Consider the following 25,695-nt stretch of genomic DNA (forward strand, 5'->3'; position numbering starts at 1 on the left):
ACTATCCAATTTCATAGCTCACAAGTTCTACCTCCCACAAAACACTACAACAAGGTTCAGCCAAGTTCTTTGCCACTTTATAAATGATTGTGTTCCATCTAGTTTCCAGTAACACATTCCCTATTTCTGTCTGACACCTTACCAGAATTGCCCTTAATATCCATATTTCTAGTATATACTGCACAACTCTCCTGCCTCTGGCCATTCTCTAGTTTCAAAGCTGCTTCCACATTGTTGAACTATTTGTTACAGCAGCTTTCCACTCCTGGCACCAAAATCTGTCTTAGATCAGGTTGCCATAACAACATAGACTGGGTGGCTAAAACAATAGAAATTTATTTTCTCACAATTCTGGAGGCTAGAAGTCCATAGTAGTAAGCATAGTTATTTTTAAATCTAATAATTCCAATAGTTTAGATCCCTTTAGGTTTGTTTCTATTACCTGTAATTTCTGCTACTGCTTGTTCTCATGTACCTGGATACCCTTGATCATATACTGGAAATTGTATATAAAAACCTGCTTTTGAAAAGAGGTCTAGGATGATGTCATCTTTCTACAAAGAGAATTTAAGTTTTGTTTCTGACAAGTTTTCTGAAGCAACAGGAATCAATGATCTCTTTAATTCAATTTCTGCAACTGAGATTTTTTTGGAGCATTCAGATGACTGGAAGCTAAACGGTAGTCTTTGTGAGGGACAGTTATTTCCAATTAATCCTTACTACTGGCACACAGCCTTTTAGAGTCCAACCTAAATGGAAGAGGCTTACCAGGGCCTCCAGTATGACTCCAGTTTTTGTCCCCTTAGTTTTACAAAGCTGGGGAAAGATTCACTCAGCTTTTCAGCCAAATTTTCTAGAATTTGCACATTCCCTCAGGGGAGAAAAAAAAAGTGGCTCTAAATGCCAGAACCAACTCTCTGAATTTTGCTCCTAGATATTTGCCCAGCAATTCCTCACTATTAGGTCTCCATTGTTTTCAAGCTAATTAAAAATATTTTTACTCAACAGTCCATGCCTACATCCTTAAGCATTATTAAATAATCTCACATCTGTCCTTCCCTCCTTCTGACAGAGAAGGGAGAGAGAGTAATACATACTATGGGGGCAACTAAACATCATGTTCCAAACATTGTTTTAAGTTTGTTTTTGAGAGAGAGAGAGAGGGGAAGGGAAAGAGAGAAAGAGAGACTGAGCACAAATGGAGGAGGGGCAGATAGAGAATCCCAAGTGGGCTCCTCACCGTCAGTGCCGAGCCTAATGCAGGGCTTGAAATCACGAATTGCAAGATCATGACCTGAGCCGAAATCAAGAGTCCAATACTTAACCGACTGAGCCACCACATGACCCTTTGTTCTAAACATGTAATAAAGCAGTAAAGAGATCCTTTATACTCAGAAGTAAATGCACACATATTTAATTTAAATTATGTAAATTATTAATAATATTAAATTTACATGTAAGAAAAATGACTATCCAAACATTAAGGGTAATTTTATCACAATAATAAGATAGGCAAAATGCTATGGTCCTTGAATTTATATTATATAGATGTATGGATAACATTCCATGTAAATACATGGTTTATATCTTCAGTGATTTCAGAGGTTATTTCGTTATTAATTAAAAACAAAAGGTTTTCTGCTATAATTTACAGCCATAGCTAGGTATTTAAGAGTCCTTTATCTGCTTTCTGTCTGCTTTCATTCTTTTTTTTTTTTAAATTTTTTTTTTCAACGTTTATTTATTTTGGGACAGAGAGAGACAGAGCATGAACGGGGGAGGGGCAGAGAGAGAGGGAGACACAGAATCGGAAACAGGCTCCAGGCTCTGAGCCATCAGCCCAGAGCCTGAAGCGGGGCTCGAACTCACGGACCGCGAGATCGTGACCTGGCTGAAGTCGGACGCTTAACCGACTGCGCCACCCAGGCGCCCCTGTCTGCTTTCATTCTTAACTGCCCCCTCATCTCAACATTCCTTCCATGATCCTCATTGGTTGAAACTTCAGGTCCCAATAGATTCCCCTGCAGATGGTCTGTTGGTCACGTAAGTGCAGGCAAACCTGTCGTGAAGGGAATTATTAGATAAGATTATGTTAGTGGCAGAGCTGGCCAACACTCAAACCTTCTGAACGCCAGGCTCAAATGTGCCCCTAAGCCTTGTGCCTTCCCTATCCTGACAGCATGCCCTCAGGCCAAGTAGCAGATGACATGCTTCCATCAGAGGAGGGTTGAAGAAGGTATAGGCAAAGGGTTCACTTCCTTTCTTATAAAAATTCTCATGAGAATTTTACTTTCAACTGACTCTCTAACACTTCTCCTAGTAATTCGGTAAGACAGTTTGTCTCAAATATGTTACTAAGTAACACTGCTTGACCCCTGATTGGTAACTAGCATCTAACTGGAAGGAATTATAAATGAACTATTAATACCTAATAGGAAACCACAGGTTGTGTGCTGACTTCTTTGACTAGATGAATCCATCAGGAGGACCCTAGAAACTATGCCTATGGAATCGTACAAGATATACTGGCCCCTGAGGCATGTAAAACCAGGCAGGTCCTGCACCTACCCAATGTGAATTCTTTCCTTGCACCTGAGCTTGTAAGCAGGGGACTAAAGAAAATAGCTAGTGTTCTTCTATGTGGATTTGGCAGAGCTTCCATAGGAAGAGAAATACCGGATGCTGCCCTGCTTGAAGCTGTGGTTCCTGTCTTGCATCTTTCTGGATAGATAGATACTCAAATCGTATCAAACGATTGCCTTGTGACTAGGAATGCTTAGTTGAGCCTAGACCAACTCCTGGTGGGCTAGAATGGGCAGGGCTCTGCCTAATGCTATGCTTACAACTAGCATGATAGGATAGGTAGTTTGTCTACCCATAAGGGTGTTTTTTTTTTTTGTTGTTTTTTTTTTGTTTTTTTTTTTTCACAGACACATTTACAGCTTATTTATGATGGAATACCATCATATACTATGAGGACTCAAAAAATAAAACAGAATCCTCTTTTCTGGTCACAAGAGTCCAGTTGCTATAATATCAACTCTATTCTCTAATAATTTCAATAGCAGATTCCATAACCTAGATGGAATGGGCCAATTAAAATGGGAGTGTTTCACTTTCTTAAACAGAGGACAATCTTTCCACATTACGGTTTTTAGAGTATAGCAGAGAGCTGAATGATGCTGCCTCTCCTCCTCTCTGCTTCCTTCAGATGAAAATCAAACTCACCTTAGTTGTTTTTCTCATTTTGAGTTTCTTCCTCTAGTAACTGGTCAATGTCTGAGACCTCGTCTTGCTGTTGCTCAACAAAATTCTTTTTGAGCATGGCTTCTGTGTGTCTGTGGATGATCTGATGGGCTGCAAGGATATGCTTCTGCTGTGCGTTCCTCACTGTACCAAAATGACAAAAATTTTACTCAGAAAATCTGAACACAAATCATTCCCAGAGACTTTCAAGAAGGCAGTGACAGAAATGACAATTTTGTAAACCACATATTCCCTTACTTAAGGCTGATTGGATTAAATGAAAATTAACTGCTGTTTTAGAAGTATACCTTCTATAGGTAACCTGACCCAAAGTTTATTTAAAGTTATTTATTTTGAGAGAGAGAGAGAATGAGAGAGAGAATCCCATGCAGGCTCTGCACTGACAGCACATGGAGCCTGATGCAGGGCTTGATCTCGCAAATGGCAAGATCATACATGGGCTGAAATCAAGAGTCAGAGACTCTTAACCAACTGAGCTACCCAGATGCTCCAAGATCCAAGTTTATTATTGCTGCCCCTCTGTACCCACCCTACAGTTCAGTCCTCACCATATCCCTCCCCACCAGGCTTGCCTCTATTCCCTTCCTCCTCAGCTTCGCTTATCTGGAATATCTATGCTCCAAATCCAACCCTTTCTGCAAAGCCCAACTCAGGTCCCAGCTCCTCCAGAAGTCTCCTCTGACTGCCAGCCACATTTACCATTGCCACACTTGAGTTTATACAAATCATGCAGCACTGAAGCACTTGATGTCAGTTCCATTTTGTCTTTTAACTAGATTGTAAATGACTTAGAGGTAGAGCACTTGTCTCATACTTCTCTCTGAACTTTTGTTCCTAATACGGGGGATACCCGTTGAGTGATGATGAGTTTCTAAGCCCATGGCTATATAAGGCGGTCCCAGCTCCATATCTTAGAATATTTATTAAGAATTAGTACATTAAGCATCCCATTTCCCTTAGATGCCAGGCATTGTTTTAAACAGTTGGCATATATTGATTTAAACCACCGCACAACCCTAAAAGAGAGTATTATTAATATCCCCATTTACAGATGAGGAAGCTGAGACACAGAGAGATTAGGTAATTTACCCCAAATCCTACAGCTAGTGAAGGACAGTAAGAAGTACTGTGGATTCTGTGCTATGCAGGTATCAGTGAGTTTACATAGGATAAATCACACAGCAACTTACCCTTCACAGTACTATGGTTGAAAGAATGGGTACTTTGGAGTCACACAGACCATCGTTCAAATCTGTAAGTCATATAATGTCTCTAAGCACTAATTTCTATAATTGAAAAATGAGAATACACCTACAGCTACTGTAGTGTAGAACTGAGATAAGTCACTTAAATAATTAAGCTTTTTTCCCTCAGAGCCTGGAGAAGCTAGGGGAGAGAGTCACAAACTAGTAACTATTAAACACACTATTTCCCTGCCTCTTTCAATTCCCTCAGGTAGAATTGACTTGAAGCAGGCTGACCTTTGGACCTATTAAAATAAAAAGGAGTTGCATATTTTCTTAAAAGATCTAGAAAACACATATCCCTTCTATCAGTGACACAGAAATATTACTTGTATCTGAAAATTAAATATTGTTATCATCACTATTCGACAGACGGTTGAACAGGAATATTAATTAGAACAATCTTTTTGTGGGGGGTAATTTGGTAGTATCTAGCAAAATTAAAATGCACATATCCTATTCCAGTGCGGTACGGCTAGGAATTTACTGTCAGAAGCATGACCAGGATAGTAGTGTAAAATATGTTATTATAGCACTGCTTGTATAGGAAAACACAGTGAAACAAACTAAATGTTTATCACAGAGGGTACTGGTTTAAAAATTATAGTACACTTATATAATGGGAAAATGAGATATTTTCTTGTTCTCTTCAAATGCATTAGCATTCCACCATTCCTTTATCCCAATTAGGTGGTATGAATGTTTATACCAAAACCTGTACAGAATTTTCCTACACAACACAGAAACCGTTGGAGAAGTTATTCACTTCTTTTTTTCATTTTTTTGACTGTAACATTGAGGCTTACAAAGATCATTTTACTTTTTTAAAAAAATTCCACCATAATTAATATAGTATTACATTAGTTTCACCGTGTACAATAAGTAATTCAACAATCCTATACATTACTCAGTGCTCATCACGTCATGTACTCTCAATCCCCTTCACCTATTTCACCCATTTGCTCACTAACCTCCCAACTGGTAACCATCAGTTCTCTATATTTAGAAATCCATTTACTTACTTCTTCTTTTCTTTGTTCATTTGTTCTGTTCTAATGTAACATATGGTGTTGGTCTTTCTCTGGCTGACATATATCACTTAGCATTATCCCCTCTAGACCATCCATGTTGTTGCAAAATTTCATTCTTTTTATGGCTGGGTAATATTCCATTGTGGATATACACCATATCTTCTTTATTCATCTATCGATGGACACTTGGGTTGCTTCCATAATTTGGTTATTGTAAATAAGGCTGCAATAAACATAGGGGTGCATATATCTTTTCAAATGAGTGTTTTCATATCCTTTGGGTAAATTCTCAGTAGTGGAATTACTGGATCATATGGTAATTCTATTTTTTATTTTTTTGAGGAACCTCCATACTGTCCTCTACAGTGGCTACATCAGTTTGCATTCCCATCAACAGTACAAGAGGGTTCCCTTTTCTCCACATCCTTGCAAACACTTGTTTCTTGTTTTTTGTTTTTGTTTGTTTTTTAGCCATTCTGACTGGTATGAGGGGATATTTCACCATGGTTTTAATTGCATTTCCAAGATGATTAGTGATGTGAGCATCTTCATGTGTCTATTGACCAACTGTGTATCTTCTTTGGAGAAATGTCTGTTCATGTCTTCTGCCCATTTTAAAATTGGATTGTTTTTTGGGTGTTGAGTTGTAAAAGTTCTTTAGATATTTTGGATACTAAACCTTTATCAGATATGTTATTTGCAAATATCTTCTCCCATTCAGTTGGTTGGCTTTTAGTTTTGTTGAATATTTCTTTTATGGTGCAGATTTTTTTTTTTTTGATGTAGTCCCAGTAGTTTATTTTTGCTTTTATTTTCTTTGCCTCAGGAGACATATTAGAAAAATGTTGCTTTGGAATGATGTCAGAGAAATTGCTCCCTGTGCTCTCTTCTAGATTTTTATGGGTTTAGGTCTCACATTTGGGTCCTTAATCTATTTTGAGTGTATTTTTGTATATGGTGTAAGAAAGTGATCTAGTTTCACTCTTTTGCATGTAGCTATCCAGTTTTCCCAGCACCATTTGTTGAAGAGACTTTTCTTGCCTCCTCTATAAAAATTAGTTAACCATATAATCATGGGTTTACTTCTGGCTCTCGATTCTGCTCCATTGATCTATGGGTCTGTTTTTTTGTGCCAGTACTGACAGTTTTGGGTATCCTGAAATCCGGGAATTGTGATACCTCCAGTTTTATTCTTTTCCAAGACTGCCTTGGCCATTCAGGGGTCTCTTGTGGTTCCAATACAAATTTTCAGGATTACTTGTTCTACTTATGTGAAAAATGCGATTGTATTTTGATAGGGAATTGCATCAAATATGTAGATTGGTTTTGTGTACTGTGGACATTTTAACAATATTTGTTCTCTCAACCTATGAACATGGGATGTCTTCCCATTTCTTTGTGTCTTCTTCAATTCTTTCATCAATGTTTTAAGGTGTTTAGGGTATAGGTATTTCCCTCCTTAGTTAAGTTATTGCTAGATTTTTAATTCTTTTGGGTGCAATTGTAAATGGGATTGTTTTCTTAATTTTCTTTCTGCTACTTCATTTTTAATAAATATAAAATAATATATTGGGTTTGTATCCTGCAACCTTACCAAATTCATTTATCAGATGTAGTAGGTTTTTTGTGGAGTCTTCAGGCTTTTCTTTATATATTATCATGTCACCTGCAAATAGTGAAAGTTTTTCTTTTTCTTACTAATTTGGATGCCTTTTATTTCTTTTGTTGTCTGACTGCTTGTGGCTAGGACTTCTAGTACTATGTTGAATAAAACTGGTGAAAGTGGACATCCTTGTCTTATTCCTGAATTTATGGGAAAGCTCTGTTTTTTTTTTTAATTGTTTTTTTTAACGTTTATTTATTTTTGAGACAGAGAGAGGCAGAGCATGAACGGGGGAGGGTCAGAGAGAGAGGGAGACACAGAATTGGAAGCAGGCTCCAGGCTCTGGGCCATCAGCCCAGAGCCCGACGCGGGGCTCGAACTCACGGACCGTGAGATCGTGACCTGAGCTGAAGTCGGACGCTTAACCGACTGAGCCACCCAGGCGCCCCTTAGTTTTATACCACTAAGTATGTCAGCTGTGGATTTTTCATACATGGCCTTTACTATGTTGAGGTATGTTTCTGCCCAACCTACTTAGTTGAGGGTTTTTATCATGAATGAATGCCCTACTTCATCAAATGCTTTTTCTGCATCTATTGAAATTATCATATGGCTTTTATACTTTTTCTTGTTGATGGGATGTATCACATTAATTGATTTGCAAATACCAAACCACCACCAGGAAGAAATCCCACTTGATCATGGTGAATTTTTAATGTGTCGTTGGATTTGGTTTGCTAATATTTTCTTGAGGATTTTTGCATCTATGTTCATCAGAGATATTGGCCTGTATTTCTCTTGTTTTGTAGTGTCTTTATCTGGTTTTGGTATCAGGGTACAGCTGGCCTCATAGAATACATGTGAAAACTTTCCTTCCTCTTCTATTTTTTGGAATAGTTTGAGAAAATAGGTATTAACACTTCTTTAAATGTTTGCTAGAATTCACCTGTGAAGCCATCTTGTCCTAAACTTTTGTTTGTTGTGGGCTTGTTTGTTTTTATTACTGACTCAATCTACCATGCTGGTGATTAGTCTGTTCAAATTTTTCTTCCTGATCTAGTTTGGGAAGGTTATATATTTCTCAGAATTTATCCATTTCTATGTTGTCCAGTTTGTTGCCATATAATTTTTCATAATATTCTCCTAACTCTTGGTATTTCTGTGGTTTCAGTTGTTATTTCTCTTTTCTGATTTTGAGTCCCCCTTTTTTTTAAGAGAGACAGTGTAGGGAAAGAGGAAAGAGAGAAGGGGAGACAGGAAATCTTAAGCAGACTCCATGCACAGGGCAGAGCTCAACACATGGCTAGATCTCATGACCCTGAGACCATAACCTGAACCAAAATCAAGAGTTGGATGCTTCACCAACTAAGCCATCCATGTGCACCATTCTTTCTCTCTCTCTCTCTCTTTTTTTTTTGTTGATGAGTCTGGCTAAAAGTTTATCAACTTTTTTTTTTTTTATCTTTTCAAAGAACCAGCTCCTGGTTTCCTTGATTTCTTCTTTAATCTTTATTATTTCCTTCTGTCTACTGGTTTTGAGTTTTGTTTGTTGTTATTTTTCTAGGTGTAAGGTTAGGTTGAGATTTTGTTGCTTCTTGAGGTAGGCCTGTGTTGCTATAGTCTTCCTTCTTAGAACAGCATTTCCTGAATCCCAATGATTTGGGGTCATTGTGTTTTCATTTCCATTTGTCTCCATGTAGTTTTTAATTTCTTGGCTGATCCATTCATTGTTCAGTAGCATGTTATTTAACCTCTATCTAGGTGTGTTCTTTCCAGATTTTTTCTTGTGATTGATTTCTAGTTTCATAACATTGTAGTTGGACTAGAAGTATGACTTCAAACTTTTTGAATTTTTAAAATTATTTTGTGGCTTAACATGTAATCTATTCTGGACAAGGTTCCATCTGCACTCGAACGTGTATTCCTCTGTTTTAAGATGAAAAGTTCTGAGTGTCTCTTAGATCCATTTGGCCCAATGTATCATCCAAAGCCCCCTGTTTGCTTACTGATTTTGTTTTGATGATCTATCCATTGTTGTAAGTGGGGTGTTAAAGTCCCCTACTATTATTTTATTACTATTGATTACTTCCTTTATGTGTGTTAATAGCTTCTTCACATATTTGAGTGCTCTCATGCTGGGTATAGAACTATTTACAATCGTTGTATCTTCTTCTTGGATTATCCCCTTTATGATTATGTAGTGTCTTTCTTTGTAGCTTGTTATAGTCTTTGTTTAAACATTTTTTTAACGTTTATTTTTGAGAGACACAGGGAGACAGAGCATGAGTGGGGGAAGAGCAGGGACAGAGGGAGACACAGAATCCAAAGCAGGCTCCAGGCTCTGAGCTGTCAGAACAGAGCCCAATGCAGGGCTTGAACCCATGAACTGTGAGATCATGACCTGAGCCAAAGTTGGATGCTTTGGCTGGACACCCAGGTGCCCTGGTCTTTCTTTGAAAGTGTTTTTGTCTGATACAAGTACTACTAACCTTTCTTTTTACTTCCATTTGCATGATAAATGTTTTTCCATACTTTCACTTTCAATCTGCATATATCTTTAAGTCTGAAATGAGTCTCTTGTAGGCAGCATATAGATGGGCCTTTTTTTTTTTTAAAGCTATTTGTTTATTTATGTAATCTCTATACCCAATGTGGGGCTCAATCTTGTTTCTTTATCCATTCCATCACCCTTTTGATTGGAATATTTAGTCCATTTACATTCAAAGTAATTATGGATAAGTATGTACTTATTTCCATTTGTTACTTGTTACAGTTATTTTATTCTTCTCTGTTCCTTTTTTTTTTACTCTCTTCTCTCATGGTTTGCTGATTTTCTTTAGAGATGTACTTAGATTCCTTTCTCTTTATTTTTTTGCATATTACTGTTTTTGTTATTAAAACAATTTTTTAAATGTTTATTCATTCTTGAGAGAGACAGAGCATGAATGGGGGAAGGGCAGAGAGAGAGAGAGAGAGAGACAGGATATGAAGCAGGATCCAGGCTCTGAGCCACCAGCACAGAGCCCGACATGGGGCTTAAAGTCAAAAACTGAGATCATGACCTGAGCCAAAGTCAGATGCCTAGATGACTGAGCCACCCAGGCGCCCCTCTATTACGGGTTTTGATTTGTTGTTACCATTAGGTTGATATACAACATCTATGCATATAACACTCCATATTAAATTGATGGTTGCTTAAGTTTGAACCCATTCTAAAAGCATTCTAAAAACACTCCTCCTCCCCCTACATCATAGGTATATTGTGTCATGTTTTATGTGAGTCCTTTGATTTTATAGATGTACTTAAGTACTTTTGTGCTTCCTACTTTTCTTACTCTTGCTTATGGTGTTTGCTTTCCACTCAAGGAGTCCTCTTTACAGTTTAGTGTCCAAGGAAACTCTCTCTCCTATTGTGAATAAAATCCTTGATGGATACAGTATTCTTGGTTGCAGTTTTCTTTCATTCAGCATTTTTCTTATATCATGCCTCCCTTCTGCCCTTCTTCTGCTGAAAAATTACTCATATCTCTATTTGATTCCCCTTATATGTAACTGTTTTCTTTTGCTGCTTTATCACTACTTTTTGCATTTTAATTTTTATGTGTTGACCTTCTTTGGGTTGATTTTTGGGGGGAGCTCTATGTGCCTCCTGAATTTTTGTTTCCTTCCCCAGATTCAGGAAGTTTTGAGCTATTATTTCTTCAAATAACATTTTCTTCTCCCACTCCCTTTTCTCTGACTTCTCCTTCTTGTATCTCTATAATGTGAATATTATGTTTGGTGGTATGGCTGAGTTCCCTTAACCTATATTCATTTTTATCACTCTTTTTTCTCTTTCCTGTTCGTTTGCTTGCTTTTCATTACTCTGTCCTCCAGACCACTAATCTGTTCTGCTTCCTCTAGTCCACTATTTTTCCCTTCTAGTGCACTTTTTATTTCAGTTATTGAGTTCTTCATCTCTGGTTCTTTTTTATATTTTCTCTCCTTGTTGAGGTCCTCCACTCCACTGTGTACCTTATGACCATTAATTTATTTTTGACAAGTAGTAGGATTTATTGGTGGGCATGAATAGGAGAGGGCAGTGCTGAGGTTCCTCAAGAGTGCTGAGTCTAACCATTTTCCCAGGGGCCAAAATCTGGGATGTATTTGAGGCTAAAGCCATCTGAGATGTCTTGAAGGTCCCTTAGGGCCACCCATACAATCAACAGGCTAGTAATCACACACTGCCAAGGAGGTACTCTTTGCAGCCATTGTACACTGGGCTCCCATGGGAAACGAGCACATGACCATTACTTTTTTTTTTTGAATATATGAAATATATTGTCAAATTGGTTTCCATACAACACCCAGTGCTCATGCCCAAAAGATCCCTCTTCAATGCCACTCACCTACCTTCCCCTCCCTCCCACCCCCATCAGCCCTCAGTTTGTTCTCAGTTTTTAAGAGTCTCTCATGCTTTGGCTCTCTTCCACTCTAACCTCGTTTTTTTTTTTTTTTTTTTTTTTTTTTTCCCTTCCTCTCCCCCATGGGTTTCTGTTAAGTTTCTCAGGATCCACATAAGAGGTGAAACCATATGGTATCTGTCTTTCTCTGTATGCTTATTTCACTTAACATCACCTCGCCAGTTCCGTTCCACGTGTGCTACAAAGGGCCATATTTCCCTCTTCTCATGGCCACGTGTAATACTCCATGGTGTATATAAACCCACAATTTCTTTATCCATTCATCAGTTTGGACATTAGGTCTTTTTTCCACAATTTGGCTATTGTTGAGAGTGCTGCTATGAACATTGGGGTACAAGTGCCCCTATGCATCAGTACTCCTGTATCCCTTGGGTAAATTCCTAGCAGTGCTATTGCTGGGTCATAGGGTAGGTCTATTTTTAATTTTCTGAGGAACCCCACACTGTTTTCCAGAGTGGCTGCACCAGTTTGCATTCCCACCAACAGTGCAAGAGGGTTTCCTGTTTCTCTCCACATCCTCTCCAGCATCTATAGTCTCCTGATTTGTTCATTTTGCCACTCTGACTGGTCGTGAGGTGATACCTGAGTGTGGTTTTGATTTGTATTTCCCTGATAAGGAGCGACGTTGAGCACTCTTCATGTGCCTGTTGGCCATCCAGATGTCTTTAGAGAAGTGTCCTATTCATGTTTTCTGCCCATTTTCTTCACTGGCTTATTGTGTTTTTCGGGTGTGGAGTTTGGTGAGCTCTTTATAGATTTGGATACTAGCCCTTTGTCTGATATGTCATTTGCAAATATCTTTTCCCATTCCGTTGGTTGCCTTTAGTTTTGTTGGTTGTTCCCTTTGCTGTGCAGAAGCTTTTTATCTTCATGAGGTCCCAGTAGTTCATTTTTGCTTTTAATTCCCTTGCCTTTGGGGATGTGTCGAGTAAGAAATTGCTACAGCTGAGGTCAGAGAGGTCTTTTCCTGCTTTCTCCTCTAGTGTTTTGATGGTTTCCTGTCTCACATTCAGGTCCTTTATCATTTTGAGTTTATTTTTGTGAATGGTGTGAGAAAGTGGTCTAGTTTCATTCTTCTGCATGTTGCTGTCCAGTTCTCCCAGCACCACTTGTTAAAGAGACTGTCTTTTTCCATTGGATATTCTTTCTGCTTTGTCAAAGATTAGTTGGCCATACTTTTGTGGGTCTAGTTCTGGGGTTTCTATTCTATTCCATTGGTATGACCATTACTTTTAATTGTCTATCAGTCATATTGCTTTTCACCCTTTCCTTTAGCTCACTTGCTGTGATTTGTCCTGTTCTTTCATTTGGGATATATTCCTTTTATCTCCTCATTTTGTCTAACTCTGTGTTAGGAAAGTCAGCCTGTATCTCCTGTTCTTGAAAGTAGTGGCCTTACAAAGAAGAAGCCCTATAGTGCCTGCAGTGCAAGTGTCCCATGTTCACCCAGAACCTGGTGCTTCAGGGGTATCTCCTATGTGTGTTGCATGTGCCCTACTGTTGTGCCTGAGTCATGTTTTGCCTCTAGTCCAGTCATCTTCAATGGCTCTTTTTGCTGTTGTGGGTAGGGTTTGGTCCCTCTGTTGTAATTTGGCCAGTCTGATGTTGCTTTGGGCTTGATTTGGGTCAGCTCAGATGCTTTCTGGAGCTGCAGGGTGCTCTCTCTGGGTTGACCCCTGGGGGGGTTTTGTTGGGTGGGTGAGGCCTGCAGTCAGACCACATCTGCCCATTGCTGGGTCCACAATTGAATTGGTGTGTGTGTGGTCATCTTCCCCCTCTCTGGAGTAGGAGTCAGGCGAGCAGTGCTAGCCCATTGGGGCTGCTTGTACAATGCCAGGTTTGTGGCATTACTCTCGATGGACTCCTGCTGAGTGAAACAGTTTGGAGAAGGTGAATCCACAGGAAAACACAGGGGTGGGGTATGTTGTTAGCAAGCTAAGTGAAGAGTGTGTATGCTGTCCTGGTCCTTATAGGTGTCCATTTATTGAGGAAGGGAATGATTGAGGGAGGGAAATGGCACCCGTCAGCTCTTTTGTTTTCAGATCCTAAAGATCCTTGCCCCCAGCACATGTTCTGAGATTAGTAAATAAATCTTCCCATACATTCAGACTGCTGCTTCTATGCTGTATCTCAGTGGGGCTGTATGTTATGCTGTCTCTTTAAGGGTGGAGACTATTTCCTATTGCTCTCTGGCTCTCCTAGAACTAAGCCACTGATTTTTAAAGGTGTTGAGCCCTATTGATTATAAAATGTGTGAAGTTAAGCCCCTCTGGTTTTCAAAGTCAAATGTTACAGGGATTCATTTTCCCACTGTGGGTCCCCCTTCCCTACGGCACCTGGTATGGGGTCTGCTCCTCTCCTTTCTGCACATTTGCAGTGTCTCGCCTATGGACAGTCTCATGGGTCAGTTTGGTTCCTGACCATGTCTCCACCCTTTCTACCATTTTTGATGTGGTCTCTTCTCCACATTTAGCTGTGGAGAGTCTGTTCTGTCAGTTTTCAGGTCATTTTCTGGGTTATTTACACTGATGGATGTGTTATCTAGGTGTATCTGTGGGACAGGGTGAGCTTAGGATCTTCCTACCTAGTCATCTTCCCTGTAAGTCATTTCAGATAAATACATGTCTGGTTGCACCCCTCTCTGATAAACTGGCACCAATAGTCAAAAACTCCAGAAGAGTATTCTCTTTGTAAGACAAAATTTTTTCCTCTTCCCTATTGACTACAAGCATCAATCTTCAAAACATGCCTCTTTTGACAAATAATAAGATATTTATACTTGGATACAGTCCTGGAAAAAAAGAGAAGACATCTGTAGTACAGGCAGAGCAGCAGAGTAGATTTAGGACCTTCAAGCATCCCAATTTTCCAATACCAACCTTGCGTGTGTCCCACCTGCAAATGGCTACTACAGTTTGAAAATCCCATATTGTCAGCATTTGCTTTATGTTTAAATTTATTTATTTTTTTAAATTTTTTAATGTTTTATTTTTGAGAGAGAGAGAGAGAGTATGAGCAGGGGAGGGGCAAGAGAGAAAGGGAGACGCAGGGCTCAAACTTACGGACCGTGAGATCATGACCTGAGCCAAAGTCAGACTGAGCCACCCAGGCACCCATTTTATGTTTAAATTTTATTTATTTATTTATTTATTTATTTATTTATTTATTTATTGAGAGAAAGTGCATGTAAGTTGGGGAGGGGTAGAGGGAGAGAGAGAATCTTAAGCAGGCTCCACACCCAATGTGGGGCTCGATCTCACAACCATGAGATCATGACTTGAGCTGAAATAAAGACTTGGCTGCTTAACTGACTGAGCCACCAAGGTACCCCCACATTTGCTTTATGTTTAAAAAAATAAAATCATAAAATACACCTCTTTTGGGAACTTGGGAAGTTCCTCTTAAAGGAAGGTTTGGCTTTTGATGGTCTGTCACACTAACAAGAACTGCACCCCATCTATACTAGAGATGGTTGTCTTCTGGAATCAGACAGCACGAAGAAAACTTGACAAGCTCTAAAATAAGAAAATTCAGTGATACTTATTTTAAATCTCAGGATATTGAAAATAGTTTATATCTTTAAAAAATCATAAAGTGAAGCACTTACAGTGGCTTACCTTTTTCTTAAAAAAATTTTTTAATGAGAGAGAACAAGCAGGGGAGGGGCAAGGATAGAGGGGGAGAGAGAATCCCAAGCAGGCTCCATGCTGTCAGCGCAGAGCAAGATGGGGGCTTATCTCACAAAGTGTGAGATCATGATCTGAGCCAGTATCCAGAGTTGGATGCTTAACCGACTGAGCCACCCAATCACCCCCGGCTTACCTTTTTCTTTGACAAAGTCCTTTTGGACCTCTGGGATCAGGAAACTATAAACCAACTCAGCAACAATCTCCTCTGACTGAAGCTGAGTTCGACTAAAAAATTAAAAAAAAAAAAAAAAAAGAAAAACAACAAATTATTTCCTTTGTTGCCTTACTTGAGCTACTGATTTATACTCAGTTTTTTCTTGCTTGTATAAGAAACTCCACTGTTCAAATCCCATCACTGCCTTTTCCTTGATTAAGTACTCTGAAATCTTACACTCCTGATGGGCTTGTTAACTCCATGCAAATTCAGATTTGACATTGTCCTCCATTTAGCCTGCTTGCCGGAAAGGGAATGTTAGAGATATACAAAAGCCAAAACTTTGGGGTGAAGTAATATTGCACATACTTATTCACATTGCTTTCATGCTCTGTGATATTCTGAAAGTAACTAATATGGAAGTGATCCAGGCTACAGAGGATAACTGAAAATTCTATTTCTAGCACTCCTGCCATACAAAGGTCCAGGCATGTTGACTTCTGAAGAGTTATGCAGTTAAAACAATGGACACTGAAACAGGAGTTATATACTTGTTTCTCCTTGGTGGTAAAATCATAAGCTCTTGAAGAATATGTATGAGTAACAGCAAATAGACTATCCATTCTGCCATCTGTTCTCTCGGTACAAACCGGCTCTCCATTTCGTAAGCAATGTCATTGATTTCCTCAGCCATCTTCTCAATTTCTGCCCTGGCTTGTTCTTCTGCAGTATTCTCTTCGGTATTCAGTATTATGTCTTCCAGATAGGAAGTTACAGTACTTTGGTGAACTTTAACCACCTGCAAAACCAAAAATACCCCCGTTACCGAGAACAGGAATAAGTAAATAAGATCCAAAAAATGCACGAACATTGGTTGACCTTTTTTTTTTAATTTTAGCACATCTATTTTGTTCGTTAAATCAACAGTCCCCTGGTTGATCATTCCTTTTTTTTTGTTTTGTTTTGTTTTGTTTTGTTTTTTTAACTTTCTGGTCAGTCTGTTTCTAGTCCGCCTACCTGCTCATTCTTGGCAGCCCCTATCCATCTAGCCCATTTCAGAATTATGGGTCTTACTGAGGGTGGGCAGTACAACACTGCAGAAAGATCATTGGCTTCAGTCAATAACCCCGTTTTGGATCCTGGCTTTATTCTCACCAGCAGTGTGACTTGATCAAACTGCCTGGCTGTGGCAGAGACTAAGAGGTATTTCCCAACGTCCTTTCTCTCCTTCCTCTTACATAACAGAGCCCGTGAGCCAACAAGTGTCTAGAATAAAGACTATATTTCCTAGTTCCTGTAGTTCTGGTTGAGGGAGTACATGCAGAAATAATTTGTGCACTTTCTAGGAAGGATTCTTAAAGGGAATTTGTTTTTTCTTTTCTCATTTCATGGGGATGTAATGCCGGAGAACCAGGAATCATCTTAAACTGCCATGAAGGCCATGCCTTAAGGACAGAAAAGCAGAAAGCTACAAGGATCCTGGAACTCTGATGAATTTTTGAACTATCATACCCTGGACTGCTGCTGCTTTAAGCTTTCTGAAATTGTGAAATAGAACACACATTTAGAAAAATGCACAGTGATAGATGTACGGTGTAACGAATTAAGGTAAATCCAGTACCCACGCAGCCACTGTGAGAATTCTAGGAGGCTGCTATTGGTTCTTCCTGACCACAGCCCCTTTCCACTCATGCTTTTATGGAAAACACTCCCACTTCTCTATAGTTTTGCTCCTTAAGTATGCAACTGTAAACAGTACAGTTCAGTTTTGTCTGTTTTACCGGTAGATGCACAGGAAGTATCATAAGAATCAAGTGTGCCATACTTAGTTTTATATGCATTCTGTCTCAACAGATTCTGAGCTTCTTGGGGGAAGGATCCCTTTCTATTTTGTGTCTGAATATTTCTTTGCACCTGAGATAATGCTTTGGGACTCAGTAACAACTCAGTCCCGGTTTTTCTCGAGTGGCACTGCAGCAGGACTCTGAGTATGTAATGTTCAGTGTACCTACACTTGTAAAACACCAAGTCCATAACCTTAAATCCCTAGACCTTCCCTATGGATGAGACCCAATGACCAGTTTAATACAGTATCAACCAAGCAAACAACCAACCAAAATATATTTGCTGACGGTCTTAGGTGCAGAGATCTATGCTGGTGTTGTGGAACAGGCCAAGGGATATACAGTATGCTTGCTCTCATGGAGCTCACAGTCTTCTTCAGGAAGCCAATGATACAGGTGACTCTTATAACAGTTCAGAGGTGGCAGGTTTAATGTGGCCCACCTCTAGCAGTATACGCACTTGTGTGTTTACATGTATCTTTATAAATGTGTCAGTTTCTGGACCCGTTTGTGTTTGTATGTGCTTAAATGAAAAAGGAAACATATAGGTGGCTGTATGTGCATTTACATGTGTTTCTCCATGTCTTTGTTAATACTATATACCCTGCATTGTGCTTGTCAATGTCTTTGAATATGTGTATGCAAACATGTGTCTGTGTTTCAATATGAGTCTATGACTTTCTGTATCTACATTTCTCAATATATGTTATTTTTCTGGAAATACTTAATGTATACATTTCTGGGTTTTGGTATATTTATGTGCAAGCATATTTGTCTTTAAAAGGGCCATATGAAGGGAGATTAGGAATTTAAATGATGGATGGTATTTGAATCTGAGGTCCACAAATAGATACACTGTTTACATAAATGGTCTTTAAATCAGGCTGAGAGGGTCATCTTAACCCTTCCTAGAAATGGATGACATTTCCTGGGGTCATTCCCACTTAGAACTACCTTCCTTGAAGCTCTTACCTCCTTCTTCCTTTCTGTGTTTTTGAGCATACTGGTTTCTGTACCCCTTTCCTTTTTATTCTCACCCCCAGGTTGATTCTTCTCATCCCAGCTGTTTTTTCCTTAGTGATATTAGGTAGGGGTAGTAAGTTTTGCCGATAATTTCTAAGTCTCAAAAAGCAACTCTTTTTGAAGCAAAATGTGTTAGGATGGTAGGAGGCTAGAATATGGATTATAGGCTCATACACATTATAGATGATCTGCCACTCCAGTTAAAAAGCTGCACTTGACTACATGTAACTCAAAACTTAAGTTGTATAGAAGGAGAGCAATCTGTTTGGTTTTAAAAAAAATTGAAATCCACACAGAAAATACTATTCACAAATCAATCCTAATTCTATGAGAATTGGGTAAATCCTGAAAATCTTAGATCAAATAAGATCTCAAACGGATGCATATTTTTTAACTGAGGAGCTCAAAAGTATGCACACATACAATTCAGACAGTCCTCCTGGACAAGAAATTCTTTATGTTCCAAGTTTGCTCTTTCTCTCTGTCCCATGTGTCCCACATCTAGTCCAAGGGAAACTCTCACACAGCCTTTGCCTTGACATATTCTGGGTGTGCTGGCCACCCATACAGCCTCATCTGTGTCCACCTCCAAAGCGTCTGGTTAGCCCAGCTCCCCTCCTCTCCATTCCTAGGGGGTCAGACACCCTAAATGGAAGAATACTTATAAAGCTCTCCAGTGACTACAGAAAAAGAAACCAACCTCTGGGTATATTTTGGTGTCTGTGTGTGTTGGCAGGGGGATAGCACAGCACAGTCTCTTTTAAAGAAATCTTCCTCATAAATCCCCTCCAATTTTAACACTTGAGCTTTTATATTTTTTTATGTTTTTTTTTTTTAGAGAGAGCATGAGTCGGGAGGGGCAGGGGTGGAGAGGGAGAGAGAATCTCAAATAGGCTCCATGCTCAGTGCAGAGCCCAAAGCGGGGCTCAATCCCACAACCCTGGGATCATGACCTAAGACAAAATCAATAGTGAGATGCTCAATTGACTTTATATCTTGAATTTATATCTTGCTCATTATGCACTGGTCAGAATTCTAATTTACCAACCTGGTACTCTAGTTTGTTTTTTTTTTTCTTTTAAGTTTATTTACTTTTTTTGAGAGAGAGAGAGAGAGAGAGAGAGAGAGAGAGAGAGAATGAATCCCATGCAAGCTCCCTGCTATCTGCAGGGAGACTGGCATGGGGTTCAATCTCACAAACCATGAGATTAAATCAAGAGTTGGAGGCTCAACCAATTGAGCCACCCAGATGCCCCTCTTGTTTATATCTCTAGCCAAAACCTCTTTTAAATTCCATCTCGTCTATCCACCTGCTGAAATGACACCTCCACTAGAATGTCTCGAACCTAATATAAATCAACTTCCTGTTTCCACCCCTGCCCCTAAACTAATTCCACTCGGAAATAGTACCATCATCTTCCCAGTTACTTAAGCCAGAAACTATACATCTTCCTTGACTTCCTGTTTCTCATTGGCCCAAACTACTTCAAGAGCCTCCTTCCTGATCTCCTGTTCCCACTCTGTCTTCCGTCCAAACTGTTCTCCACACAGCAAGCAGAGTAATGTTTAAAATGCGTCACTGGGCCTCATATGTTTCCTTCATGAAGCTTACTATATTTTCTAATTCTACACATAACTGCATGTTATCTAAGTATTTAAGCCCTAGAAGAAAAGGGACCATGACTGGTTTCCAACTGTGCCTAGCGTATCGCAGGAACTCAATACATATTTGTAGAATGTGATGAAAAACAAAAAACAAAAGGCATTTCATATCATGAGTTTCATTTGGTTTGACTCAGCTCCATACACACAAGCAGCTTCCAGACATCCAGCTGCCCCACTTACCTCCTTAAATATCTGGTCCTCCTCCCGCAGGCGCCTTTGCTCCACTTGGCGCCGACCACTCTCCTCAGCTTCTCGCATCCTCCGCTGCCGCTCGGCCAGCATGGCAAAAGCATGGATCCTCCTCTCTTCCTGTAGTCTCACCAGCTCTTTGGACAGGAAGTCAAACATGTCTGCCAGAACCCTTCCTTCCAGTCCAGCCAAATGGTTTTCAACCAGTGACACCTGAAAAACATTTTTAATGATACAAATTCTTCTACTCACCATGATTTGTAAGGAGGGTTGCTGGACTAGCCAGAACTCTTGGTCACTTCACTTTCAGAATGCACTCAGTGTTTATTATCACTAGGCCAGCCCCATCCCAAGTGTTCTTACTATGAAAACTTAGGATACAAACTTAGACATGAGAAAGTGGATTGCTCAGTCCGTCACTGATAGATTATAGTCCTCAAATTATGAGGAGGACTTAGCAAAACATTTCTATTAGTATCCACACAAATTGGTTTTTTTTGTCTTTCATTTTTATCCAGAAGGTAAAGTGCTTCTATCTTCCCAGACATGAAAGGAAATGTTAAGGTTTTTATTTAAAAAATTTTTTGGGAGTTCAATAAAATAGTGTCCCCTAGAAATTCACTCAGATACCTTTTAATTTTTTAATGCTCCATCCTTTGACACAAGTTTGGGGAATTTTAAGATCCTGAATAACATGAAAGTAGAAAACTGTGGTACTTTTTATTCTTTTAAATAACTTGAAAGTCATTAAGAAGAATCTTTGAAACAGAGTAGGAAAAAGCCTACGGGGCACTTTTCCTTCCAGTTCCTGGGTCTTCCAGGACATTGTGTTCCCATCTGAACAGAAGTGCATCCCAGCTCTATCATTTGCAGGGCTCTTCTTCTTTCTCTGGTCCCTCTGTTGGGTCTCACAGCCTGTGGCTTTTTTCCTCCCTCCCCCAAACTGAGACCATCCACAAGCCTGATGTCATGTAAAAGCAATAATGTACTCATTTCTAAGCTGCTTACCATTTGTGCCCGATTCCACATGGCACAAGCATTAATGTGCATTACTAAGGATGGGTCATACTAACTTCACTTTCATATAACACTATACTGTGCAAATTGATTCTTTTTCATATTGATTTATGGATTAGTGGGAGAGATAGTAAAAGTATGTCCACTCTGTAGTCAGCACCATTAAAAACTCTATATATAGACAAATGCCAGAAGAAAATAGGAAAAACATTTACAGTTGTTGGGGTAGAGCTGCAATTACCAGCTGTTGTCAGGTGACACTGATGACATCACAGAATACCATGAGATATTAACATATTTAATATGCAGTTTAACCAGCCTGAGCTATGTACAGCTCCAACACCCAAAGTGCTGATATTTTAAAATAAATCTCATGTCTTTTTTTATTGCATTTATTATTTTTTATTCTGCCAAGCTCCCACTGAAATTTGGTAGAGTCACCAAATATTTTTTAAAAGGGTTTTTTTTTCTGTTCTTTTTTTTTTTTTTTTTTGCAAATATAAGATCATGCTCAGTTCAGTGAGGGCATAGCCCATTCCATTTCTGGACTGCAGCAGCATTGTTCCAAAGTGCTGACTGTGATAGAGTGATGGGATTGGGGGGAATGTTTCTTTTTTGTCATTTCATTTACTATTATTATAATGCCACTTGTGCAATAATAAAAATCCAGGAGACAACCTTGTGCTCATGCAAGTTCCTCTGTCGCTGTAAGGCCAGGGTCACTTGCTTCTCAGCTTTCTTCAGCAGCCTGTCATCTTCTTGTAGCGCATGGCTGGTGCGCAGCTCCTGGATCAACTCCAGTCGCTTTTCCTTGCCTTCAAACATCTGTATCAAATCAAATCAAAAAGAGACTTGCAATTAACGTCCCTTGTGCAACACATCAGGACTCATCCAGGGACTGGTGAGGCACTTGTGAACAGTGGGTTCAGTCCTGCGTTCTGGGACTAAAGGGCAGGGGTGCTCCAGAGAGCTAGAGGTCAGCTCCCTTTTCTACACCTCCAGCTGCTCAGGTAGAGAAAGAGCTTAGTTATCAGTTGTTTACTCAGTTTCTTAAAATGTCTCTCGAAGACAAGGTGGTTACTACAGGAGTCATATTAAGAAACTAGAACTGGAGCGCCTAGGTGGCTCAGTTGGTTAAGTGTCCAACTCTTGATTTCGGCTCAGGTCATGATCTCACAGTTGTGAGACTGAGCCCTGAGTGAGGCCCTGCATTGGGCATGGAGTCTACTTGGTATTCTCTCTCTCTCTCTCTCTCTCTCTCTCTCTCTGACCCTCCCCAACTTGAGCATGCATTTGTGCACATGCACGCGCACACACACACACACACACACTAACATAAAAAATTAAAAAAAAAGGAAACTAGAACCTTCCCCTCATTTTCTGTGCTCCTTCCCTAAGATGCCTGAGGATGGTATTTTTCATAGCCATGTTTTCTTTTCCAAGAGATCTGCCCCTGGTTTGTAATACGGAGTCAGCTGTGACATTTTTCCGGGGAAATTTTCAAAGAGAGTAAAGAATAATGCTCAACACAAGATGCTCACCCAGCTTCCCAGACTTACTAATTATAACTGAGTCTCTTATGAGTTATAGCTGTGTGAGGAGAAAAAAATTTTTTTGCTGGTGCTTTATATTAGTCCACTTTATTTTTTTTAATTTTTTTTTCAACGTTTATTTATTTTTGGGACAGAGAGAGACAGAGCATGAATGGGGGAGGGGCAGAGAGAGAGGGAGACACAGAATCGGAAACAGGCTCCAGGCTCCGAGCCATCAGCCCAGAGCCCGACGCGGGGCTCGAACTCACGGACCGCGAGATCGTGACCTGGCTGAAGTCGGACGCTCAACCGACTGCGCCACCCAGGCGCCCCAATATATTAGTCCACTTTAAAAGTGAAGTATGTTTGTACAAATAATGTGGTGAAGGCTTTATAGTCAGGAAGACCAGAGTTGAATTTGCTAGCAGTTAACATAATCTCAGACTCAAATCACTTGCCTGTAAAATGGGGCAACTGATAGAAAAAAAGAGAGATGATATAAGTAAAGCAAAGAAAATATAATGTGAGCTTATACTATGGCTTTAAAACTGTAGTTATTATTACTTTGCTATTTATTATTCAGGTGTTGCTAGCTATATGCCAACTCAAATAATTATGACTTTGTGGAAAATTAGGGAATCCACTTGGTTTGTGATGCCTTAATAGTAAAAATTCAGGGGCACCCACTGACTTAGTTGGAAAAGCATGCAACTCTTGATCTTGGGGTCAATGAGTTCAAGCCCTATGTTGGGTGTAGAGATTAAATAAATAAACTTTTTTAAAAAGTCAAAATTTAGGTAGGAAAATGGCTGGATTTAGCAATTCTAAGGAAGATATTAATTTCACTTTGCCCTGGTTACAACTGTGACCAACAGCAAGCAGGTCCTTTCCCTCTTTGACACTGTGCCACCCACTTGGACAAACTGGAACAGAAGGGAATGGGTAGGTAACTTGAGAGTATAGAGTTCCAGAGGACAGCAGGGTGCCAGAAGGAATTCACCCCAAGGAACCAAGCACATATGCGTTCTATAAATCCATCCTCAAAGGAGAAGCACAGGACCAGTGGTTGGACCCTACACACCGTGTTCTGAACGACTCTTCCCCGGAGTAACTTTTGAAGGTAGATCACAGCCATCTCTATATCTTCTTCTTCCTAAAAGAACAAAGTGAGAACCAAGCAGCTTGAGAAGAGCAGCAGTCAGCACGAAATATTTTTTGAAGACTCAGATCAAGCAAAAGGGACTGTGCTAGATGCCAGAGACTTAAAGAGAAATAAATGAGGTCTATACTCTCATTGAACATATAGTATTTTAAATGCTACTGGATTGTTAAAATTCATTCTTTTATAATGATAAGACATCATTACAAATCATTTCAACAGCAAAAAATTCATGCTATCCCTACAATTTAAGCCATTTTCATTTTTCTATACTCCTTTCCAGCAAAATCTTTCTTGAAGCAACAAGTATTGCTTACACCATCCCTTTTGTAATAGTTTTTTCATGTTTGATCAAGAGTAGACAAGGAATAAAGCTAGTTTGTGTCAGAGTCTAGAGTAAGGTGTTTCTCACAAGAATTTAGATAAGCTGGTAAAATCAGAATGGACAAGAATAGCCATCTACAAAAATCACCTTAAATAACTGTGTCAAAAGCAGAAAGCAGAGTCTGCAAATCTAATTAAGGTGCCTCTAAATGCAAAAGAAAGCATGTCTTTCACACATGTGAAAGACAATGTGTTAACCACAGGCAGTGACTGGCATAAAGTCTAGCAAAGGGGATGTCCAGAAGCACATCCTGACAGTCCCTCCACGCAGGTGACCCATCAGAAGCCCTAATGAGATCTCCTGTCAACTCCCCTCCCTCTGACAACCTTCTCAGTACAATCTGCTTCTTGTGAGAACTGCCCTATCCTGGGAGATGATGGGTTGACCTGCTAAGAGGAATACCCCCATCTACCAGGCAGTTATCCTTCGGTCAAGCAGGACGTTTGGATTGTGGCATCTCTAGCAGTTTCTAGCTGTCTAGTCTGAGTCAGTCCTAAATCCTGACTGACTCTGGTACCTCACCCAAACAGAGTTTGGAGATCTACGAAGGTGAGGTATGACTCTGGTCAAGGTGACCTCTTTGAGCCAGTCCTACCTCAGAAGCCAACCTGTCCTCATGACATCTCTGGCACTTCACTCCTCTCTGACACCAGCTGTCATCAGCCACCTCCCCATGTGGGCAAGATGGTTATAGTAACTGATCATCATTCAATCTTCTTTTTTTATTCGACATACATGAGGATTACCTTCTGATGCCTATTTTTCTTGGAAAGATTTTGTTGTGCTTATTCGTGTGTGTTTGATGTTTGAATCATAAGAATAAATGCCATATAAGTCATATCTTGAGAAGGTAACCCTGTTAAATTAGGTTTGTTTTTAACTCAAAGTATCTAAGAACAGACAGCAATACTGAATTTAGCATTTCAAATCAAGTTTCAAACTTACATTGGAACTCATTTCCAAAGTTGGAGTTGGAAGGCGAGGTTGAGGTAGTGACTTTCTTTGAAGAAAGCGCAGAAGTTTCTTTGGTTCAAGAACTTTATTCTTCTTATCCAATATTGCCTAGAATAATAACACCAAGTAGTGTCATTCTTTACCTTTGCATTTTCTTCCACTACCAGATCTAGGCCACAGTTCTGAAGATCAATCAGAAATTATCTTCTCTATGGTTATGCTTGGACAGTTTGAGAAAGTCCAAACCCAGGTGCTTCTGTGACCCAAGGGATGTTATGATATTCCTAAAGATCAACTAACCACTGGATAAACATGGCACATATTCTAGGTTTATCCATTTTAATCAAAGATTTGGAGGACTTAAATTATTTTTTTTGAGATTTTAAAAGGTTCTCTCGTATGTATGCAAACAAAACCCCAACTCCTATTCTTTCATAAGAGCCTATTATCTGTTTAGAATAAGTGCCTGGGCAATA

General features: G+C 39.6%; 1 protein-coding gene and 1 non-coding gene across 5 annotated transcripts in view; both read right to left on the minus strand.

Moving 5' to 3' along the window:
- Positions 1 to 1,938: 1,938 nt before the first annotated feature.
- CFAP91 (cilia and flagella associated protein 91) overlaps positions 1,939 to 25,695 on the minus strand; it is a 76,956-nt gene continuing 53,199 nt past the window's right edge. For 2 of the 4 annotated variants that reach the window (XM_030330197.1, XM_030330201.1), the window contains 8 exons: positions 25,211 to 25,327; positions 23,803 to 23,874; positions 21,868 to 22,014; positions 20,164 to 20,385; positions 16,102 to 16,250; positions 15,431 to 15,522; positions 3,229 to 3,390; positions 1,939 to 2,059 (listed from right to left, as the gene is read on the minus strand). In XM_030330197.1, coding sequence (XP_030186057.1) covers positions 3,230 to 3,390; positions 15,431 to 15,522; positions 16,102 to 16,250; positions 20,164 to 20,385; positions 21,868 to 22,014; positions 23,803 to 23,874; positions 25,211 to 25,327 — 960 coding nt within the window. In that variant the 3' untranslated portion in view covers positions 1,939 to 2,059; position 3,229. Of the gene's footprint in view, positions 2,060 to 3,228; positions 3,391 to 12,761; positions 13,476 to 15,430; positions 15,523 to 16,101; positions 16,251 to 20,163; positions 20,386 to 21,867; positions 22,015 to 23,802; positions 23,875 to 25,210; positions 25,328 to 25,695 lie in introns of those variants that run through there. The other 2 variants (XM_030330200.1, XM_030330199.1) reach the window with 2 other exon arrangements.
- On the minus strand, positions 11,311 to 11,440 carry LOC115524362. Its single transcript, XR_003972064.1, has one exon. It is a non-coding gene; the product is annotated as a small nucleolar RNA SNORA70 (small nucleolar RNA).

The sequence above is a fragment of the Lynx canadensis genome, chromosome C2 (genome assembly GCF_007474595.2).
Source record: "Lynx canadensis isolate LIC74 chromosome C2, mLynCan4.pri.v2, whole genome shotgun sequence".
Lineage (NCBI taxonomy): Eukaryota > Metazoa > Chordata > Mammalia > Carnivora > Felidae > Lynx > Lynx canadensis.